Consider the following 22112-nt stretch of genomic DNA (forward strand, 5'->3'; position numbering starts at 1 on the left):
ATTGTATAAACTTCATAGAGCATTTATCCCACCAATGCACTGTGATCACTGTAAAGCTTGTGGACATGTTTCAAGTGTTTGAAGAAGGGAGAAGCCGAGATGGCCAAGTTGTGGAAAAGTGTGTTTTTATAGTGATTAGATGAAAATGTGACATGTTGCAATTGTGGTGGAAACCATGAAGCCACCTCCTTGGAATGCTCGACCAGGTTGAAAGAGAATGAGCTGGCCAAAATCAGTGCTGTCCGGGGCATTTCATATGCAGCGCCTGTTAAAAAGGTTGAGGGTTCGAATGGTGCCCCTGAAGAGTCCATGGTGGTGGATAGGCCTTCACTGCAGGCTGCAGGGGTTGCTTTTCACCCGCAGTAGCCTGACATTTTAAAGGCTGAGAAGGTGCACTTTGTGGCCTTTATAGCTATGGTAATTAATGGCACTGCCAAAGTTTAAAGAAGGTCCAGGAAAATAGATATCATTGTGGATGCGGCGGAGCAGTTCCTGGGACTGAAAGATTTCACAGCGGAGGAGTTGCATGGAGTATTGTCACAAGCCGTACCCCCCTCAGGCCCTAGAGCCCGAGAAGGGAGATATGGAGATTTGATGGAAGGAAGACGTGGGAGTTTTGTTTTAGTTTTGTCAATTAACTATTTATTTGGGAGGATTAAGTTTGTTTTCCCTATCACGTATGAATTTTCTTTTTACCTTGTTTTTTCAACCCGCCCAATACACCTTTTTGGGTTATAGTCAGCCATAAAATCCACAGAAGAAGAAGAAAAAGAGTGGAGAGGAATGGATTCAGTTCAGTCAGCTGTCCTGAGCCTTTCCCAACTAGCTAGTTTATGCTGGCTAGAAGGATGGCGCTAGTTAAAACTTGTAGTAATGGTCACCATCTGTAATGACAAGCCGGTGTGAATGACCAGTGCATTTGCACTTGATTAACCGGGCAGCTATCACATGTCACTGGCGCTAGCTAACATGGCCAATTTGTTCCATCCCACTTAATAATATTTTGAGTAGGAAAGCAGCCTAGATGTGAAATAACTTGTAATATTGGTATATATTGGGCCTCCCGGGTGGCGCAGTGGTCTAGGGCACTGCATCGCAGTGCTAACTGCGCCACCAGAGTCTCTGGGTTCGCGCCCAGGCTCTGTCGCAGCCGGCCGCGACCGGGAGGTCCGTGGGGCGATGCACAATTGGCATAGTGTCGTCCGGGGTAGGGAGGGTTTGGCCGGTAGGGATATCCTTGTCTCATCGCGCTCCAGCGACTCCTGTGGCGGGCCGGGCGCAGTGCGTGCCAGCCAAGGGGGCCAGGTACACGGTGTTTCCTCCGACACATTGGTGCGGCTGGCTTCCGGGTTGGAGGCAGTAGTAGCAGCAGCAGCAGTAGCAGCAGTAGCAATAGTAGCAGCAGCAGCAGCAGCAGTAGCAATAGTAGCAGTGGCAGCAGTAGTAGCAGCAGTAGGAGTAGTAGCAGCAGCAGCAGCAGCAGTAGCAATAGTAGCAGTGGCAGCAGTAGTAGCAGCAGTAGGAGTAGTAGCAGCAGCAGCAGCAGTAGCAATAGTAGCAGTGGTATATATCTGGATGTCACCGTAATACAGTTCACTGCTCAACGGGGAGAGTTTGCGCTGCAAGCCGGCAACACAACAACACAGGGTGTCTCGCTCCTGAGTCCTGATTTCCGAGCACTGCTCTCCTGCAGTAACTCAGAGGGAAGTAGCTAGATAGTGTAGCTAAAATCAGGTCAGGGTGACAGCTAAAGCACATTTATTGCTTTTGTAGTCCGATAAAAACAGAATGATTCTGAACACTCCAAGTCCCAACATCAGCAGACAAGTTTCAAATTATCGCTTCTAGCCACAAGTGTAAACTACCTGGCTCATTAGGTTGACTGACAGAACCAAATCCATCCAACTCTCACTGCGCGGCATACGTCATACATTTTGGGCACCAGGCATGTCTGTATAGCCTCTCCCGTGTATGATTACCTTCTAGATGTGTGTGTGAAAGAGAGCAGAGAGACGTTACTTACAGTATGTTTACTGTGTGAGTGTTACCTTGATGTTATAAGTAGACCCTGGTAAGAAGAGGTTGAGAAGGGTCTCAGGGATGTCCAGGTGTTTGGTCACCTCTTTGAAGGTGGGGTCTGGATATGGACACACCTCCTTGTACCTATTAAATTAAATAGAAACAACTTTATTTAAACACCAGATGATATACAAACAACTTTATTTAAACTTTATTTAGAGGTAAATAGTGGTGGAATATCAACACCTTATTCCCCCCTTATAGTGTTATTCCCCTAATAGTGTTCCAGGAGAAGGCTTAATCTGGGTCTACATAATATGCCTCCTTACCTGATGACATAACCGTCAATGCGGGAGTCAGAGGGCATGGTCCAAGACAGAAGGATCCCATTGGAGCCCACCCTCTCCCCCTCTAGATTGGTGGGAGGGGATGTTGGGGCTGGGAGAAAAGGAGGGAGAGGAAAGGAGAAGAGACGAGACGAGAACTGTTAAGGCCATATTCCCCAAAATCTCCTAAAAATCTGTTATATGTGACATCAGAAAGAATCCAATCCATACCTATCAGTACATACTGCCAAAACTAGGAAGTCCTTTCAACAAATTGGGAGGATGGTGAGAGACATTGTGAAAGATACTGTTGTTGTTTGGTATTGGGTCAACCAGCTGGGTGTTTGTATGTGTGTTTGTGTGTGTGTGTGTGTGTGTGTGTGTGTGTGTGTGTGTGTGTGTGTGTGTGTGTGTGTGTGTGTGTGTGTGTCAGTGAGCTGTCTTGTCTCCAGTGTGTGAAACCAGTAGAAAGAGGGAGGTTCCTGCAAGAACACTATTCCAGTCTAGCAGTGTGCAAGGGGGTTATTGGTGTGTGTGACCAGCTTGCTCTATTCCGGTGAATAGAACCTCAGAGCTATGGCATTTCACTGACATTCACTACAGCATCATTCATTCTACTTAGCAAGGCTAGTGTTACCACACACACACACACACACACAAGCGTGCACACACCTACCTACAAACACACACACACACACCTACACACTGCACGCACATAAACCTACACACACCTACAAAGACCTACACACCGAACGCACACACACACAGGGTGGGAGATAATAAACATTATCAGCAGAGGGCAGCAGCAGAACAGACCCAATGTTTCCTCAGAGCACACCACTATCAGTTCAGCTGTAACACATCTCACCGGTCTTGTTGGTGTTGATTATGCGGCTGACCGGTGGGCTGAGGTTGGAGGAGGAGGCGGCGGTCACCATGACCGTAAACGCTGTTCGAGGACTCAGACTGGATATGTCAGCCTGAGGAGAGACTGCACGATCAGAACATGACCACAACCACAACACAACTACAGTATGTGGTTGTAGATGTGTGTGTGTGTGTGTGTGTGGAGCAGTCTAACCTGTGAGTGTGTGTATCCCAGGTAGAAGGTGATGATCAGGAGAAGAGTGATGGCCATGCTGGAGCTAGCCCAGTTATCCCAGTTAGCTGTTAGCCCAGTTACCAGTTAGCCTAGTTACCAGTTAGCCCAGTTAGCTGTTAGCCCAGTTAGCCCAATTAGCTGTTAGCTCAGTTAGCTGTTTGCTGGTCAGAGGCAGCAGGTTAGAGAGAAAGAGGCAATGTCAGCTCAATGTTAGGTCTTAGCGCCATTGTTCAATCCAATGTTGTCAGCAATTTAGCTACAGCAGGTCACAGTGTTAAAGCAGTTTAGATCTTAGAGCTGTTGTTCAGGCCTAATGTAGTAACCCAGTCCACAGTTAGCGACAGTTAGCCACGGTTAGCAGGTTAGATTTGACGATATTCAGGGCAGTGCATGCCACCATAATGTAGAAACAATTAGAGCAGGAAAGTTACAGTAGTAGTAATAGTCCAGTCTTAGGATAGCAACAGGTTAGCTACAGCAGTAGTAGTTGTAGTCCAGGTCTGGTAGTAACTCAGTCCACCGTTAGCAGTCGTTCAGTGGTCAGCAGTTAGCCGGTTAGGTCAGAGAGAGGCAGGGCAGTGTGTACACCATAACTCCATGCAGGCAAACTCTCTCTCTCTCGGGAGAGCAGCTTCACCAAATGAATGATTCAGGGTTGAGCTCAGGAGGTCTACCTAATAAATAATGAGCTCTATTACTCAACCTGTGTGTGTATGTGTATGCGTTTGTGTTAGGTTACGCTGGGGGTATCTGACACCTGGCTGCTGAGCAAGGTCGGGAAGGGGTGGGATCTGGGTGAGGGAGAGGTATGTGTTAGTATACGTGTGTGTGTGTGTGTCTCCATAACTCACTTGTGTTGATGTTTACAGAAGCAAATTAACTCCTGTCTCCACTTCTACCGATAACATCTACTGTGTAATAGCTTCTGTGTGTGTGTATTTACCTGTACGAGTCTGTCGTGTGTGCGGTAGACAGAGACAGTTCCTTGGTTGGGCAGCAGGCTGACGAGGTACTGGTCCACACACCCCTCTGACTGCTCCCAACGCAGAGAGAAGTTCTGAGCAGACACACTAACCACATTTACACCCCGCACACGGCCCGGCACTAAGGGATACAGAGAGAGAGAAAGATAAAAAGAGAGGGGGGGAGAGATGGAGGGACACAGAGAGAGAGAGAAATATTTTATGCACATGTATAACTTATTGAGAGACCCCTGCTTAAACCCATGCTTAAAATCAGGGAAGTTGTGGTCAGAGTAATGTAGTTTTGTGTTACACTCAGGTACCTGTGGTTACAGTCAGGGAGGCAGCTGTCCCTGCCTCTCCTCGTCTAATGCGCTCCACGCTCATGTTGTACATACAGCCATCCCTCAACCCAGTTACTGTAGCAACCTGCCTCTCCTTGGAGACCTCTATCGTATGTGTTTGCGAGCCATTTCCAACAGTTACCCTGTGGAAGTCAAACTGGCCAATGGCAGCGTCCCACCTCACCACAGCACAGGAAGAGTTAACATAGAGCAGAGAGAGGGAACACACACCGGCCGGACCTGCATTAGAGAAACACACACGTTAATATAGCATCTGAATATGAGATTAGATGAGCTCTGTCTCAGTCTCTGACTCTCCACAGCTGAGGGTCAAAGGTTACTACTAGGAGCTCTGATATGGCAAGCCACATTAAGTGTTGCCACAAAGAGGTTGATTTGTGTGTGTGTGTGTGTGTGTGTGTGTGTGCGTGTGTGCGTGCGTGCGTGTGTGCGTGCGTGCGTGTGTGCATGTGAGTGTGTATGTGTGTATGTGTGTGTGTGTGTGTGTGTGTCTTACGTGTGGAGAACTGTGTAGTGACAGGCTGGCTGAAGTCTGATAAAAGCAGGCTCAGGACGGTGATGCCATAATCTGATCCTGGGGTCAAACCTCCAACCTGGAGACTGTTGCTATGAACCACCATCTCACGACATGACGACTTGTCCCCTGACGGACACAACAGCAGCTAAGGAGAACACACAGACACAAACACATATACACACACAATCGGACAAAACATTTGGTGACAAAATCAAATGTTGGTGTTTGTTGGAAAGTTGTGTTTGGGCAGTGACAAACCACAAATCAACGACACAGAGCGAACAGCGTGTCTGTTTTATTTGGATGGAATCTATTCTCTATAGTATACAGTAAGTCAGGGGTTCTCAAAGTGAGGTATGCGGGGGTTTGCGACCAGAAAAAATAAAAATATATACAGTCAAAAGTTTGGACACAGGTACTCATTCAAAGGTTTTTCTTTATTTTTACTATTGTCTACATTGTTGAATAATAGTGAAGACATCAAAACTATGAAATAACACACATTGAATCATGAAGTAACCAAAAAAGTGTTAAAAATCTAAATATATTTATATTTGAGATTCTTCAAAGTAGCCACCCTTTGCTAAGAAGATTCTGTGCTTCCAAATTTATGGCAACAGTTTGGGGAAGGCCCTTTCCTGTTTCAGCATAACAATGCACTCGTGCACAAAACGAGGTCCATACAGAAATGGTTTGTCGAGATTGGTGTGGAAGAACTTGACTGGCCTGCACAACCCCATCGAACACCTTTGGGATGAATTGGAACACCGACTGTGAGCCAGTCCTAATCGCCCAACATCAGGAGGCTGCTATAGCAGCAAGGAGGGGACCAACTCCATATTAATGCCCATTATTTTGGAATGAGATGTTCGATGAGGACTTTTGGTTATGTAGTGTATATTAGCCATATACCACACCTCCTCGGGCCTCATTGCTGTGGGGATTTGCTTCCATTCAGCCACAAGAGCATTGGTGAGGTCGGGCACTGATGTTGGGCGATTAGGACTGGCTGATGTTGGAACAGCTCTTGCTGAGCCACTCAAGGACATTCAGAGACTTGTCCCGAAGCCACTCCTGCGTTGTCTTGGCTGTGTGCTTAGGGTCATTGTCCTGTTGGAAGGTGAACCTTCACCCCAGTCTAAGGTCATGGAGCATGTTTTCATTAGGGATCTCTCTGTACTTTGCTCCATTCATCTTTCCCTCGATCCTAACTAGTCTCCCTACAGCATGATGCTGCCACCACCATGCTTCACCTTAGGGATCGTGCCAGGTTTCCTCCAGACGTGACACTTCAGGCCAAAGAGATCAACCTTGGTTTCGTCAGACTACAGAATCTTGTTTCTCATGGTCAGAGAGTCCTTTAGGTGCTTTTTTGGCAAACTCCAAGCAGGCTGTCATGTGCCTTTTACTGAGGAGTGGCTTCCGTCTCAGCCATCTGGCCACCATAAAGGCCTGATTGGTGGAGTGCTGCAGAGATGCTTGTCCTTCTAGAAGGTTCTCCCATCTCCACAGAGGAACTCTGGAGCTCTGTCAGAGTGACCATCGGGTTCTTGGTCACCTCCCTGACCAAGGCCCTTCTCAGTTTGGCCGAGTCTTGGTGGTTCCAATCTTCTTCCATTTAAGAAGGATGGAGGCCACTGTGTTCTTGGACGTTCAATGCTGCAAAACTGTTTTGTTACTCTTCCCCAGATTTGTGCCTTGACACAATCCTGTCTCGGAGCACTACAGACAATTCCTTCGACCACATGGCTCGGTTTTTGCTCTGACATGCACTGTCAACTGTGGGATCTTATATAGACAGGTGTGTGCCTTTCCAAATCATGTCTAATCAATTGACTTTACCACAGGTGGACTCCAATCAAGTTGTAGAAGAATCTCAAGGAGGATCACTGGATACCCAATTGTCATACTTGAGTAAAAGTATAGATACCTTAATAGAAAGTTACTCAAGTAAAAGTAAAAGTCACCCAGTGAAATACTACTTGAGTAAGTCTAAAAGTATTTGGTTCTAAATATACTTAAGTATCAAACATAAAAGTAAAAGTATAACTCATTTAAAATTCCTTCTATTAAGCAAAGCAGCAGCACCATTTTCTTGTTTTAAAAATGTATGGATAGCCAGGGGCACACTCCAACACTCAGACATCATTTACAAAAGATGCATTGTGTTTAGTGAGTCTGCCAGATCAGAGGCAGAAGTGATGACCATGTGTTTAGCGAGTCCACCAGATCCGAGGTAGAAGGGATGACCATGTGTTTAGTGAGTCTGCCAGATCAGAGGCAGAAGGGATGACCATGTGTTTAGTGAGTCCGCCAGATCAGAGGCAGAAGGGATGACCATGTGTTTAGTGAGTCTGCCAGATCAGAGGCAGAAGGGATGACCATGTGTTTAGTGAGTCCGCCAGATCAGAGGCAGAAGGGATGACCATGTGTTTAGTGTCCGCCAGATCAGAGGCAGAAGGGATGACCATGTGTTTAGTGTCCGCCAGATCAGAGGCAGAAGGGATGACCAGGGATGTTCTCTTGAAAAGTGTGTGAATTGGACCATTTTCCTGTCCTTCTAAGCATTCAAAATGTGACAAGTACTTTTGGGTGTCAGGTAAAATGTATGGAGTAAAAAGTACATCATGTTCTTTAGGAATGTTGGTAGTAGTTGGTAGTAGTTACAGTCTTGTCTCATCGCTGCAACTCCTGTACGGACTCGGGAGAGGCGAAGGTCGAGAGCAATGCGTTCTCCGAAACACAACCCAACCAAGCCGCTTCTTGACACAATGCCCATCCAAAACGGAAACCAGCCGCACCAATGTGTTGGAGGAAACACCGTGCACCTGGCGACCGTGTCAGCGTGCACTGCGCCCGGCCCGCCACAGGTGTCGCTAGTGCGCGATGAGACAAGGATATCCCTGCCAGCCAAACCCTCCCTAAACCGGACGACGCTGGGCCAATTGTGCGCCGCCCCATTGGCCTCCCGGTCGCGGCCGGCTGCGACAGAGCCTGGACTCAAACCCAGAATCTCTAGTGGCACAGCAACACTGCGATGCAGTGTCTTAGACCACTGAGACAGAGCCTGGACTCAAACCCAGATTCTCAGTGTCTTAGACCACTGCGCCACCAGGGAGGCCCAACCTATTTTTTAATACATAAATGCACTGTAATTTAAGCTTTAACCCTCCTATTATGTTGCGGGTCAATTTGACCCATTCCCACTTTGAGTGGTCTAAAATACTAGTTAAACTCTCCATGAAATTAAATGACTTTTCCTAATTTAGGGTCAGGAACCTAACTTCATAATGTGGACACACTGATGTGTTGTGGAATGTCTGTGTAGATTTTGTATACAAACAGGATGTTGTGGGTCATTTTGACCCGGAGGCTTTCATGTGTATAGATATTTCCACAGGTCCAAAATAAACAAGTGTCTTTGATGTATTTTGTTTTGACTGATTCTGGTTGCATTTTTATAATTATGTTTGGGTGAAAAGGAGCTTTCCCAAGCTTCTCCTTCTCAGTACGAGAGCAGCAGATCTCTGACACAGACTCAAAAATGAGCTCCAAACAGAAAATGATTGTTTTTGAGAAAGGAAATATGTTTAACAAATAGTTCTTAAATATAGAGTTTTTGAAATCAAATATTCTTGTATTTCTTCTTTCTGAATGGTCTGACAAAACAAAATAATGTTTTGGCAGTTTTAATTCTTCGACTGTCTTGAGTGTGTTTAAACTGTACGGGTCAATCTGACCCATACCACCATTTACGTAATTATTTTTCAGCAAAGCACAAGGGTTGAATGGCAAATCAGCAGTTGAAACAATAACAAAGCGATTTACCTGCTACTGTTTCTGTAAAAAGCTGAGGGATGGGGCTGGAGAAATGTAATCACTCTCAAATTCATAGACAGAGATATGGATGGATGCAAGGACTGACCATCCTTGATATCAAAATGATAGTTTTAACCAAGTTTTGAGGCTATACAGTGTTTGTTTAAATGTGCTTTGTTTACAAATATTGGAGTAAAACAAGCTTATATTTGGGCACAGTTCATGAGGCATTTATAAATTATATTCTTCAAGAATCAATGGCTACATATCATAAAATTATAAGTACAAAAATGTATGTAGAAACTGCTGATTACCCCTTTAAAACTGCAAAGATTTCTCTCTGCCTCATGGAAACATTTGTGGAATGCAGGATATTCGCTTTAAAGCTGCACCAAAAAAATCTCTCTGTCCTATGACAAAATGTGTGGAATTACAGGAAATGAAATTGAAAACTGTAAAATGTTCCTTCCCAGGGCCCAAGACTTGGTTATTTCAACCATGCACTGCCAAAGTCATAATAAAACTCATTGTATGCTGTTTTGTTATCTCACTGGAGTTGTGTTCTGATTATGAGGGGGTCCCTGATGAATTTGCTATCGCAGTAAGTCACAAACGTCCAGCAGTAGGTCTGTGTGTGTGTGTGTTTGTGTGTGTGCGTGCATGCGTGCGTGCATTCGTGCCTGTATAGTGCTTGGTCATTCTCCCTGGCGTTGGCTCTGGGGGGGGTCATACATCTTTAAAGTGCAGGTAACCAGAGCTGCTCTGCGCTGACGACAGTCGCTAGGCAACCACCAGGTGAGTGTGTTCTCTGGAAGTCTCCAGGTGAGTTTTACTTGACCCCCCGTCCTGCTTCCTCTTATAAAGAACAAATTCTGTATGTGTGTGTGCGCGTGTGTGTGCCTGCGTGCGTGCGTGTGTGTGCACGCATGTGTGTGTGTAACTGTGTGTAAAGGGATTAATATTTATGGGTAAACTGAGACAGCTGTTGCTAATAACAAATCATAGAGAAAAGATGAGAGGAAAAGAAAGGAAGGAGCAGAGTAGATAAGATAAGAGAAGGAAAGGGGAGAGGAGAAGAAAGAGGTTAAGGGAGAGGATACGATGGTGTCCTACCTTGTACCCCTCCACGCCCCCTGCTGGGGCTCCCCAGCTCACAAACACTGATGAGGTCACATCCTCTTCGACCAGCAGCACTTCCTGTGGGGCTCCTGGGACTAGAGAGAAACACCAATCAGGACATCTGTTCATTCATTCAACATTCACTTCACTGCTCTCCACCATCGGAATTAATCGTTCTGGGTTTGTTGTGTGTGTGTGTGTAATAAGTAGTGTGTGTGGTGTGTTGTGTAGCTGTGTGTTCAGTGCAGGTGTGTGTTAATATGTGTGTGTTTGCATGTATGTGTGTGTGAGAATACATTAATACATTACATTTTTTCTTGACCTTGACCTTAACCTGGAACATATACTGGAGATAAACTCTGAACACCTCAGTTCCTACTGGAACCTCCCAAGATAGGTCACTGCTGCTGCCAGCCAAATATGTGTATGTGTGTGTGTCCATAACTCACTGGTGTTGAAGTCTACAGAAGCCGGTGTACTCCTCCTCTCTCCATTGCTGCTGATAACATATACTGTGTAATAGCTTCCTGGGGAAAGGTCCTCAAACCTGTAAGACCTACACACAAACATGCGCGCACACACACACACAGCCAGTGTTACCCAAAACAACAAGTGGAAGCTGGACCAGCCAATAAGAACACATTGTGCCAGGAGGGTAGGACTCACCATGGCTCCTGGGCTGAGAGGTTCAGCTGCTGATCGGAGGTTAGGTTTATGATTGACAGGATGAAGCCTTTGACAACGTCCCTGGCCTGGGTCCAGCCGACTGTCACAGATGATGTGGTCCTACTGAGGACTGATACCACCACTGGACTGGGAGCTAAAACAAACAAACAAACACACACACACACACACACACACAAATGCTGATTAATAAGAACCAGAGAGACGGGGGGTGTGCGTGTGTGTGTGTGTGTGTGTGTGTGTGTGTGTGTGTATGTGTGTGTGTGTGTGTGTACCTGTAGTGATGCTGAGTGTGACAGGGGGGCTGTCTGTGTAGGACTCTTTCTCCGTCCTCAGAGAGAAGTGGTACAGCCTGCCTGGTAGCAAACTAGAGAACACTGTCCTCGGAACACACACCTTCTGGACCTAACACACACATATACAGTTGTGGCCAAAAGTTTTGAGAATGACACAAATATTAATTTCCACAACGTTTGCTACTTCAGTGTCTTTAGATATTTTTGTCAGATGTTACTATGGAATACTGAAGTATAATTACAAGCATTTCATAAGTGTCAAAGGCTTTTATTGACAATTACATGAAGTTGATGCAAAGAGTCAATATTTGCAGTGTTGACCCTTCTTTTTCAAGACCTCTGCAATCCACCCTGGCATGCTGTCAATTAACTTCTGGGCCACATCCTGACTGATGGCAGCCCATTCTTGCATAATCAATGCTTGGAGTTTGTCAGAATTTGTGGGTTTTTGTTTGTCCACCCGCCTCTTGAGGATTGACCACAAGTTCTCAATGGGATTAAGGTCTGGGGAGTTTCCTGGCCATGGACACAAAATATCGATGTTTTTTTCCTCGAGCGACTTAGTTATCACTTTGCCTTATGGCAAGGTGCTCCATCATGCTGTAAAAGGCATTGTTCGTCACCAAACTGTTCGTGGATGGTTAGGAGAAGTTGCTCTCGGAGGATGTGATGGTACCATTCTTTATTCATGGCTGTGTTCTTAGGAAAAATTGTGAGTGAGCCCACTCCCTTGGCTGAGAAGCAACCCCACACATGAATGGTCTCTGGATGCTTTACTGTTGGCATGACACAGGACTAATGCTAGCGCTCACCTTGTCTTCTCCGGACAAGCCTTTTTCCAGATGCCCCAAACAATCGGAAAGGGGATTCATCAGAGAAAATGACTTTACCCCAGTCCTCAGCAGTCCAATCCCTGTACCTTTTGCATAATATCAGTCTGTCCCTGATGTTTTTCCTGGAGAGAAGTGGTTTCCTTGCTGCCTTTCTTGACACCAGGCCATCCTCCAAAAGTATTCGCCTCACTGTGCGTGCAGATGCACTCACACCTGCCTGCTACCATTCCTGAGCAAGCTCTCTACTGGTGGTGCCCCGATCCCGCAGCTCAATCAACTTTAGGAGACGGTTCTGGCGCTTGCTGGACTTTCTTGGGCACCCTGAAGCCTTCTTCACAACAATTGAACCGCTCTCCTTGAAGTTCTTGATGATCCGATAAATGGTTGATTTAGGTGCAATCTTACTGGCAGCAATATCCTTGCCTGTGAAGCCCTTTTTGTGCAAAACAATGATGACGGCATGTGTTTCCTTGCAGGTAACCATGGTTGACAGAGGAAGAACAATGATTCCAAGCACCATCCTCCTTTTGAAGCTTCCAGTCTGCTATTCGAACTCAATCAGCATGACAGAGTGATCTCCAGCCTTGTCCTCGTAAACACTCACACCTGTGCTAACGAGAGAGTCACTGACATGATGTCAGCTGGTCCTTTTGTGGCAGGGCTGAAATGCAGTGAAAATGTTTTTGGGGGATTCAGTTCATTTGCATGGCAAAGAGGGACTTTGCAATTAATTGCAATTCATTTGATCACTCTTCATAACATTCTGGAGTATATGCAAATTGCCATCATACAACCTGAGGCAGCAGACTTTGTGAAAATTAATATTTGTGTCATTCCCAAAACTTTTGACCACGACTCCACCACATAAACCCATTATATAGACACTCCACCACATAAACCCATTATATAGACACTCCACCACATAAACACATTATATACTGTAGACACTTGACCACATACATGTGTAACAGTATAACTTTAGTACCGTCCCCTCGCCCCGACACGGGCGCGAACCAGGGACCCTCTGCACACATCAACAACAGTCGCCCACGAAGCATCGTTACCCATCGCTCCACAAAGGCCACGGCCCTTGCAAAGCAAGGGGCAACACTACTTAAGTTCTCAGAGCAAGTGACGTAACTGATTGAAATGCTACTAGCGCGTACCCGCTAACTAGCTAGCCATTTCACATCCATCCGTTACACTCACCCCCCTTTCCACCTCCTCCTTTTCCGCAGCAACCAGTGATCCGGGTCAACAGCATCAATGTAACAGTATAACTTTACACCGTCCCCTCGCCCCGACACGGGCGCGAACCAGGGACCCTCTGCACACATCAACAACGGTTGCCCACGAAGCACGGTCGTTACCCATCGCTCCACAAAGGCCACGGCTCTTGCAAAGCAAGGGGCAACACTACTTAAGTTCTCAGAGCAAGTGACGTAACTGATTGAAATACTACTAGCGCGTACCCGCTAACTAGCTAGCCATTTCATATCCATCCGTTACACACGCACACACACCCTGCTGCCGTACCATGAGTGTGTGGTGACAGTTGAGACAGATGACTTCATAGTTGTGTCCGCGTCCAGGGGCTGGATCCCACAGCATCTCTACTGACGACTCTGTTACTGAGCCCTCTCTCACATTACTGGGAGAGGCCAGGCCTACACATACAGTTGAAGTCAGAAGTTTACATACACTTAGGTTGGAGTCATTAAAACTCATTTTTCAACCCCTCCACAAATCTCTTGTTAACAAACTATAGTTTTGGCAAGTCGGTTAGGACACAAGATGTTTACAGACAGATTATTTCACTTATAATTCACTGTATCACAATTCCAGTGGGTCAGAAGTTTACATACACTTAGTTGACTGTACCTTTAAATAGGTTGGAAAATTCCAGAAAATGATGTCATGACTTTAGAAGCTTCTGATAGGCTAATTGACATCATATCAGGCAATTGGAGGTGTACCTGTGGATGTGTTTGAAGGCCTACCTTCAAACTCAGTGCCTCTTTGCTTGACATCATGGGGAAATCAAAAGAAATCAGCCAAGACCTCAGAAAATAAATTGTAGACCTCCACAAGTCGGGTTCATCCTTGGGAGCAATTTCCAAACGCCTGAAGGTACCGGGTTCATTTGTACAAACAATAGTATGCAAGTATAAACACCATGGGACCATGCAGCCGTCATACCTCTCAGGAAGGAGACGCGTTCTATCTCCTGGAGATGAACGTACTTTAGTTCGAAAAGTGCAAATCAATCCCAGAACAACAGCAAAGGACCGTGTGAAGATTTTTATTTTTTCATTTTTATTTTATTTCACCTTTATTTAACCAGGTAGGCTAGTTGAGAACAAGTTCTCATTTGCAACTGCGACCTGGCCAAGATAAAGCATAGCAGTGTGAACAGACAACAACACAGAGTTACACATGGAGTAAACAATAAACAAGTCAATAACATGGTAGGAAAAAGAGAATCTATATACAATGTGTGCAAAAGCATGAGGTAGGCAATAAATCGAATAATTACAATTTAGCAGATTAACACTGGAGTGATAAATCATCAGATGATCATGTGCAAGAAGAGATACTGGTGTGCAAAAGAGCAGAAAAGTAAATAAATAAAAGCAGTATGGGGGTGAGGTAGGTAAATTGGGTGGGTAGTTTACAGATGGACTATGTACAGCTGCAGCGATCGGTTAGCTGCTCGGATAGCAGATTTTTAAAGTTGTTGAGGGAGATAAAAGTCTCCAACTTCAGAGATTTTTGCAATTCGTTCCAGTCGCAGGCAGCAGAGAACTGGAAGGAAAGGCGTCCAAATGAGGTTTTGGCTTTAGGGATGATCAGTGAGATACACCTGCTGGAGCGCGTGCTACGGGTGGGTGTAGCCATCGTGACCAGTGAACTGAGATAAGGCGGCACTTTACCTAGCATAGCCTTGTAGATGACCTGGAGCCAGTGGGTCTGACGACGAACATGTAGCGAGGGCCAGCCGACTAGGGCATACAGGTCGCAGTGGTGGGTCGTATAAGGTGCTTTAGTAACAAAACGGATGGCACTGTGATAAACTGCATCCAGTTTGCTAAGTAGAGTATTGGAAGCTATTTTGTAGATGACATCGCCGAAGTCGAGGATCGGTAGGATAGTCAGTTTTACGAGGGTAAGTTTGGCGGCGTGAGTGAAGGAGGCTTTGTTCCGGAATAGAAAGCCGACTCTAGATTTGATTTTGGATTGGAGATGTTTGATATGAGTCTGGAAGGAGAGTTTGCAGTCTAGCCAGACACCTAGGTACTTATAGATGTCCACATATTCTAGGTCGGAACCGTCCAGGGTGGTGATGCTAGTCGGGCGTGCGGGTGCAGGCAGCGAACGGTTGAAAAGCATGCATTTGGTTTTACTAGCATTTAAGAGCAGTTGGAGGCCACGGAAGGAGTGTTGTATGGCATTGAAGCTCATTTGGAGGTTAGATAGCACAGTGTCCAGGGAAGGGCCGGAAGTATACAGAATGGTGTCGTCTGCGTAGAGGTGGATCAGGGAATCGCCCGCAGCAAGAGCAACATCATTGATGTATACAGAGAAAAGAGTCGGCCCGAGAATTGAACCCTGTGGTACCCCCATAGAGACTGCCAGAGGACCGGACAACATGCCCTCCGATTTGACACACTGAACTCTGTCTGCAAAGTAGTTGGTGAACCAGGCAAGGCAGTCATTAGAAAAACCGAGGCTATTGAGTCTGCCGATAAGAATATGGTGATTGACAGAGTCGAAAGCCTTGGCCAGGTCGATGAAGACGGCTGCACAGTAATGTCTTTTATCGATGGCGGTTATGATATCGTTTAGTACCTTGAGCGTGGCTGAGGTGCACCCGTGACCGGCTCGGAAACCGGATTGCACAGCGGAGAAGGTACGGTGGGATTCGAGATGGTCAGTGATCTGTTTGTTGACTTGGCTTTCGAAGACCTTAGCTAGGCAGGGCAGGATGGATATAGGTCTGTAACAGTTTGGGTCCAGGGTGTCTCCCCCTTTGAAGAGGGGAATGACAGCGGCAGCTTTCCAATCCTTGGGGATCTCAGATGATACGAAGGAGAGGTTGAACAGGCTGGTAATAGGGGGTGCGACAATGGCGGCGGACAGTTTCAGAAATAGGGGGTCCAGATTGTCAAGCCCAGCTGATTTGTATGGGTCCAGGTTTTCCAGCTCTTTCAGAACATCTGCTATCTGGATATGGGTAAAGGAGAAGCTGGGGACGCTTGGGCGAGTAGCAGCGGGCCGGGCGGGGCTGCTGGCCAAGGTTGGAGTCGCCAGGTGGAAGGCATGGCCAGCCATTGAGAAATGTTTGTTGAAGTTTTCGATTATCACGGACTTATCAGTGGTGACCGTGTTATCTAGCCTCAGTGCAGTGGGCAGCTGGGAGGAGGTGCTCTTGTTTTCCATGGACTTTACAGTATCCCAGAACTTTTTGGAGTTAGAGCTACAGGATGCAAATTTCTGCTTGAAAAAGCTGGCCTTTGCTTTCCTGACTGACTGCGTGTATTGGTTCCTGACTTCCCTGAACAGTTGCATATCACGGGGGCTCTTCGATGCTATCGCAGTTCGCCACAGGATGTTTTTGTGCTGGTCGAGGGCAGTCAGGTCTGGAGTGAACCAAGGGCTATATCTGTTCTTGGTTCTGCATTTTTTGAACGGAGCATGCTTGTCTAATATGGTGAGGAAGTAACTTTTAAAGAATGACCAGGCATCCTCAACTGACGGGATGAGGTCAATATCCTTCCAGGGTACCCGGGCCAGGTCGATTAGAAAGGCGGAGGAAACAGGTCCAAAAGTATCTATATCCACAGTAAAACGAGTCCTATATCGACATAACCTGAAAGGCCGCTCCGCAAGGAAGAAACCACTGCTCCAAAACCACCATAAAAAAGCCAGACTACGGTTTGTAACTGCACATAGGAACAAAGATCGTACCTTTTGGAGAAATGTCCTCTGGTCTTGATGAAACAAAAATAGAACTGTTTGGCCATAATGACCATTGTTATGTTTGGAGGAAAAAGGGGAGGCTTGCAAGCCAAAGAACACCATCCCAACTGTGAATCACGGGGTGGCAGCATCATGTTGTGGGGGTGCTTTGCTGCAGGAGGGACTGGTGCAAAACAGATGGTATCATAAGGGAGGAAATGTATGTGGATATATTGAAGCAACATCTCAAGACATCAGTCTGGAAGTTAAAGCTTGGTCGCAAATGGGTCTTCCATTTGCGATGGAAGACCATCGCAAATGGGGGACATTGACCCCAAGCATACATCCAAAGTTGTGGCAAAATGGCTTAAGGACAACAAAGTCAAGGTATTGGAGTGGCCATCACAAAGCCCTGACCTCAATCCTATAGAAAATGTGTGGGCAGAACTGAAAAAGCGTGTGCGAGCAAGAAGGCCTACAAACCTGACTCAGTTATACCAGCTGTCAGGAGGAATGGGCCAAAATTCACCCAACTTATTGTGGGAAGCTTGTGGAAGGCTACCCGAAACGTTTGACCCAAGTTAAACAATTCAAAGGCAATGCTACCAAATACTAATTGAGTGTATGTAAACTTCTGACCCACTGGGAATGTGATGAACGAAATAAAAGGTGAAATAAATCATTCTCTCTACTATTATTCTGACAATTCACATTCTTAAAATAAAGTGGGGATCCTAAGTGACCTAAGACAGGGGATTTTTACTCTGATTAAATGTCAGGAATTGTGACAAACTGAGTGTAAATGTATTTGGCTGAGGTGTATGTAAACTTCCGACTTCAACTGTACATACACACACACTTCCTCACTGTCAAAATCATCTGAGGAGATGGAAATATGAGTGTGTTTGTGTGCACTCACGTGTCCTGAGTGTGTGTGTTTGGTATGCTGGTCCGGTCCTGTGTCGGCTGGTGCTGTAGACACTGAGATGGTACTCCTCCCCTGGAGTCAGGCTGCCAACTATTACTGTGTGCTTACCTGGGGGGAATGGCCACCAATCGCACACATCCTTACACACACACGCACCCTCACACACTCCCTTACACACACACACCCTCACTCCATCACACACACCCAGTACTGGTCTCTGGACATACAGAACCACAGAACTGCTTCCTACCGAGAGAGGGACAGCTGCCTGCACGGGCCCAGGCTCTACACAAAGACAGGAACACACACAGACACAATGAGAAAGAGATACACACAGTATGATGGAGCAACACCAACAGTTCTTGAAACTTCAACTTGAACACACACGTCTCTGTGGGCTTACCTGTTCTGTATGTGGTGTTGATCTCTTGGCTCTTGTTCTCTCCTCTCACTGAAGCCACACCCACCTCATAGTTCTGCCCTGGACTGAATATGGCCAGGAACACACACCTGGACTCATTTACCCACAGTTCCATGGGGCGGGCTTGGCTGACGGGGCGTAGCCTAACATAGTACCCATCAGGGCTTTCCCCTGACGGGGCGGACCAGCACGCTGTCAGATTCTCCCCTCTGCTAGACACAACCACACCACCTGGGGGGCTCACCGCTACCAACACACACACACACACGCGCACGCACGCACGCACGCACGCACGCACGCACACACACACACACACACACACACACACACACACACACACACACACACACTCATTTAACATTATGCTGTAAAAAGCAAGTACACTCGAAGCGTTACACAAAAACAGACTTTCATACCAGTGTATAGGGTCAGTTCCTCCCCTCCACAGCTCTCCACACCGTGTTCTGTGACGGAGTCAACTCTGACCTTGTACTTCCTGAACCCCTCCAGTCCTGCAATCACAGCGGACCTGGAGCTGCTAGCCACAACCATTCTCGTCTCCTGGCCTGAGGCTACACCCTCCCAGCGAACTAGAAAGCTCCACCGCACAGCATGCTGGGAGTCTGGGGCTGTCCAGCTTACTGTGATCTGACTGGCTGTCACGTTGCTAATGGTGACGTTTCGAGGGGGAAGGGGCCGTGTGTGACAAGTCTGCGCGCTCCCCAGGCTCCATGCGGCCCCAGTAAGGTGGGAGGCTCTGAGGGACAGAGAGTAGACCTTGCCTGGGTACAGGCCTGGCACTTTCAGCCCTCTGGAGAATAGAGACACTGGGACACGACCTGCAGTCCTCCTCTCCTTCTCTTTCCCATGTTTTTCCTCCTTTTCCTCCTCTTCTTGGTATTGGACATAGAGCTGGGGGGCAGGATGAGAGGAGTTTACAAATGTGAGGTCACTCCAGTGAAGCTCTGCATCTCTCTCTGTTACCTCCACCAGGTCAAAGTTGAATAAAGGAGGGAGGAGAGGGACTGAGAGAGAGAGAGAGAGAGAGAGAGAGAGAGAGAGAGAGAGAGAGAGAGAGAGAGAGAGAGAGAGAGAGAGAGAGAGAGAGAGAGAGAGAGAGAGAGAGAGAGAGAGAGAGAGAGAGAGAGAGAGAGAGAGAGAGAGAGAGAGAGATAGGGAGAGAGAGAGAGAGAGAGAGAGAGAGAGAGAGAGAGAGAGAGTTAGTGGGTAAAGGGCAGGGGTAAAGGGTTATTAGGGTGTTTATTTATATGGTATTGAATGTATTAATGCATACTTTCCCAGTGACAGATAAAGGGTAAAGGAATGTGGCAAAAGAACGAAGTCAGGAAGTAGCCTAGTCCAGTAGTGTTCCTCTGTAGAGCAAAACAGTCCGTCTGATTGGCTGGCAGTGATGAAAATGTCATAGCACTCGTCAGGTTGTAGGAGGAGCCATCAGACCAGCGGGGCAGCCCCTCATCCTGTGAAGACAAACAACAACAAAAAACGTTGTGTGTTTTTTTTGTCAGACACAGGCTGAGAATGTCCCAGTCATCAGCTTTAAATCACAGACTAACACACTCCTCTGTAAGGAGGAAGCTAATGTGTCTGACTGTTTAGAAAGCAAACACGATTCATGCTAACACAGCCATTTATCTCACTCACATGCATATGTGTGTGTGTGTGTTACCAGTCTGTCGTTGAGAGCAGTCCAGAGCAGTAGTAGGTTGTTGTGTGTAGTCAGGTGAGAGGAGAGGAGGAGGAGGTCTCTCTCTGTTTTAACATCCACCAGGTGTCCTCCTGAAGCCATGCCTATACAGGTTTGCTGGGCGTCGCCCCACGACAGGCTCCGCCCACTCACACTGTAGCAGCTCCTTCCACTCGCCAGCCAGCCAATAGGACACTGGGCTGAGGAGAGACAGTGGTCAACTCACGGTCAACTTAAACATACAGCGGTCAATGTTTATTACGTGTGTGTGTGTGTTGTACCTGTCTCCATGGTGGTGTGTAGTCTCTGGGTGAGGCTGATGTTGAGGTGTGTGAGAGGTGTGGTCAACTCTGCTGTGATGCTGTAGTGTGCTCCGGGCTGCAGACCTCTCACTGCGTACGAAGAGGTGTGTGTGTGGTCAGAATGTGTGTGTTCAGTGTGTGTGTATTCAGTGTGTGTGTGTTCGATGTGCATGTTGTGTAGACTGAGAGCAGTGAGGCTCTGTCTGTGCTGTAGGCTGCAGGTCAGGAGAGTGCTGGTGGTGGTCACCTCGACACGGAGAGAGGAGAGGGGGACAGGAGCTACACAGTGGTGCACGCACAAATAAATGCACGCGCGCACGCACGCACACAAACACACACATAAATCTGTTACAAAATGCAAAAGTATAATTGTGAAACATTAAACCATTAAATTTAATCCATCATCTTTTAACTTCTGTTTCATAACAGGACCATATAGGTCAGGGGTCAGGGTAAGGCTCACCGATATGAAAGGTTTTAGTCTTCAGTGTGGTATTGTTTTTGATAGCTTTCAGCATGATGTCACTTCCTCCTGGCTCCTTAGCCAATCGCAGAAGCAGCCTGCATTCAGGAGAACACTCAGAGCGGCCAATCGGATCCAGCCACACCTGAAGGGGTGGGACAGAGAGTGGTTTAGTGGTTGCGATATGGTTGTGGTTGTCCGGTGGTTGTGCGGTATGACCGTGAGGCTGGGTGCTGGTTGTATGGAGCTAGTGTTATGGTTGTGTAGTGGTTTACGTTCTGACCGTGAGGTTGCGTGCAATCTGGTAGGAGACGGTGTACCAGTCTGGATCCTGACTGGTGGGGAAGTGGCCAAACACAACCTCAACAACCACGACCGCAGGATCTGACCACTGCACACACAAGAGACTGACCACCTGGAAAGAGAGCGAAAGAGAAAAGAGAGACTTTTCAACCTCAGAAATTCTATACATAGCTCAGACTGCAGGTGTCATTTTTGAAACTTTGGCACAGACAGTTAAAAGAAGAGTGCTGTGATAAATCAGAACTGTTTCACCTAAAATGTATAGCTAGAAACTGTGTGTGTGTGTCTTACCTGGATGAACCCTGCCAGCAGCCACATATGCACGGTTCCATCCATGGGGAAGCCTGGTAATCTCATCAGCACACAAAAGGAATGGCATTCACAATCATCTATAGATGGTACCACAACATACACCCAATATCAATGTTGCTTTGGAATCAGAAACTCCTGGATGTTTGTATATCCCATCTATGTACCAAAGAGCGAAGAAACTACACGACCAGAGGTTCCAGTAAGGACTGATGCTGTCAGAGCTCTGTATAAGAGGAGTGTATCACAGCTGAACTACACCAGAGTAGTCCGTCCCAGTGACGCAACACAACTTTGAATTTAGCGCCCCGCAGCAGCTTTCTGAGAAGCAGAGCCTCGTGTGGAGGCGTGCACAGTCCCATTCAATTAGTGTGTGTGTGTGTGTGTCGCTAACACCGATTTGTTCTGCTCCTGCCACCCTTCCTCTTTGTTGGGATAAGAACAGGTTACTATGACAACTAGGCTTACAGCCATTGAGAGAGGAACTCATGAAGAGAGAGGGAGAGAAAGAGAGGGAGAGAGGAGGGAGAGAGAAGGAGCGGGAAGGGGAGGGATGGAGAGAGAAAGACAGGGTGAAAGTAAAGAACTTAAAGTTCACTAGATAGATAACACTCCATACACCTCAGCCTGTTTGCAGATTTATACTCCACTCTGTAGTGATGCAGTGATATGCTAACCAA

At 46.8% G+C, this 22112-nt stretch overlaps 1 protein-coding gene across 1 annotated transcript in view; it reads right to left on the minus strand.

Moving 5' to 3' along the window:
- Window positions 1-21703, minus strand: part of LOC129862249 (phosphatidylinositol phosphatase PTPRQ-like) — a 53142-nt gene extending 31439 nt beyond the window's left edge. Inside the window, exons 1-20 of the mRNA XM_055933723.1 lie at window positions 21415-21703; window positions 21104-21235; window positions 20821-20965; window positions 20337-20636; window positions 20038-20255; window positions 19645-19828; window positions 18767-19375; window positions 18333-18596; window positions 17921-18214; window positions 13579-13709; window positions 11189-11318; window positions 10896-11049; window positions 10679-10785; window positions 10224-10324; window positions 5271-5436; window positions 4733-4993; window positions 4391-4551; window positions 3214-3325; window positions 2349-2457; window positions 2049-2163 (exon numbers count right to left, since the gene is read on the minus strand). Coding sequence (XP_055789698.1) covers window positions 2049-2163; window positions 2349-2457; window positions 3214-3325; window positions 4391-4551; window positions 4733-4993; window positions 5271-5436; window positions 10224-10324; window positions 10679-10785; window positions 10896-11049; window positions 11189-11318; window positions 13579-13709; window positions 17921-18214; window positions 18333-18596; window positions 18767-19375; window positions 19645-19828; window positions 20038-20255; window positions 20337-20636; window positions 20821-20965; window positions 21104-21235; window positions 21415-21480 — 3759 coding nt within the window. The 5' untranslated portion in view covers window positions 21481-21703. The remainder of the gene's footprint in view (window positions 1-2048; window positions 2164-2348; window positions 2458-3213; window positions 3326-4390; window positions 4552-4732; window positions 4994-5270; window positions 5437-10223; window positions 10325-10678; window positions 10786-10895; window positions 11050-11188; window positions 11319-13578; window positions 13710-17920; window positions 18215-18332; window positions 18597-18766; window positions 19376-19644; window positions 19829-20037; window positions 20256-20336; window positions 20637-20820; window positions 20966-21103; window positions 21236-21414) is intronic.
- Window positions 21704-22112: the final 409 nt, after the last annotated feature.

Source organism: Salvelinus fontinalis, chromosome 9 (genome assembly GCF_029448725.1).
Source record: "Salvelinus fontinalis isolate EN_2023a chromosome 9, ASM2944872v1, whole genome shotgun sequence".
In the NCBI taxonomy this organism is placed as follows: domain Eukaryota; kingdom Metazoa; phylum Chordata; class Actinopteri; order Salmoniformes; family Salmonidae; genus Salvelinus; species Salvelinus fontinalis.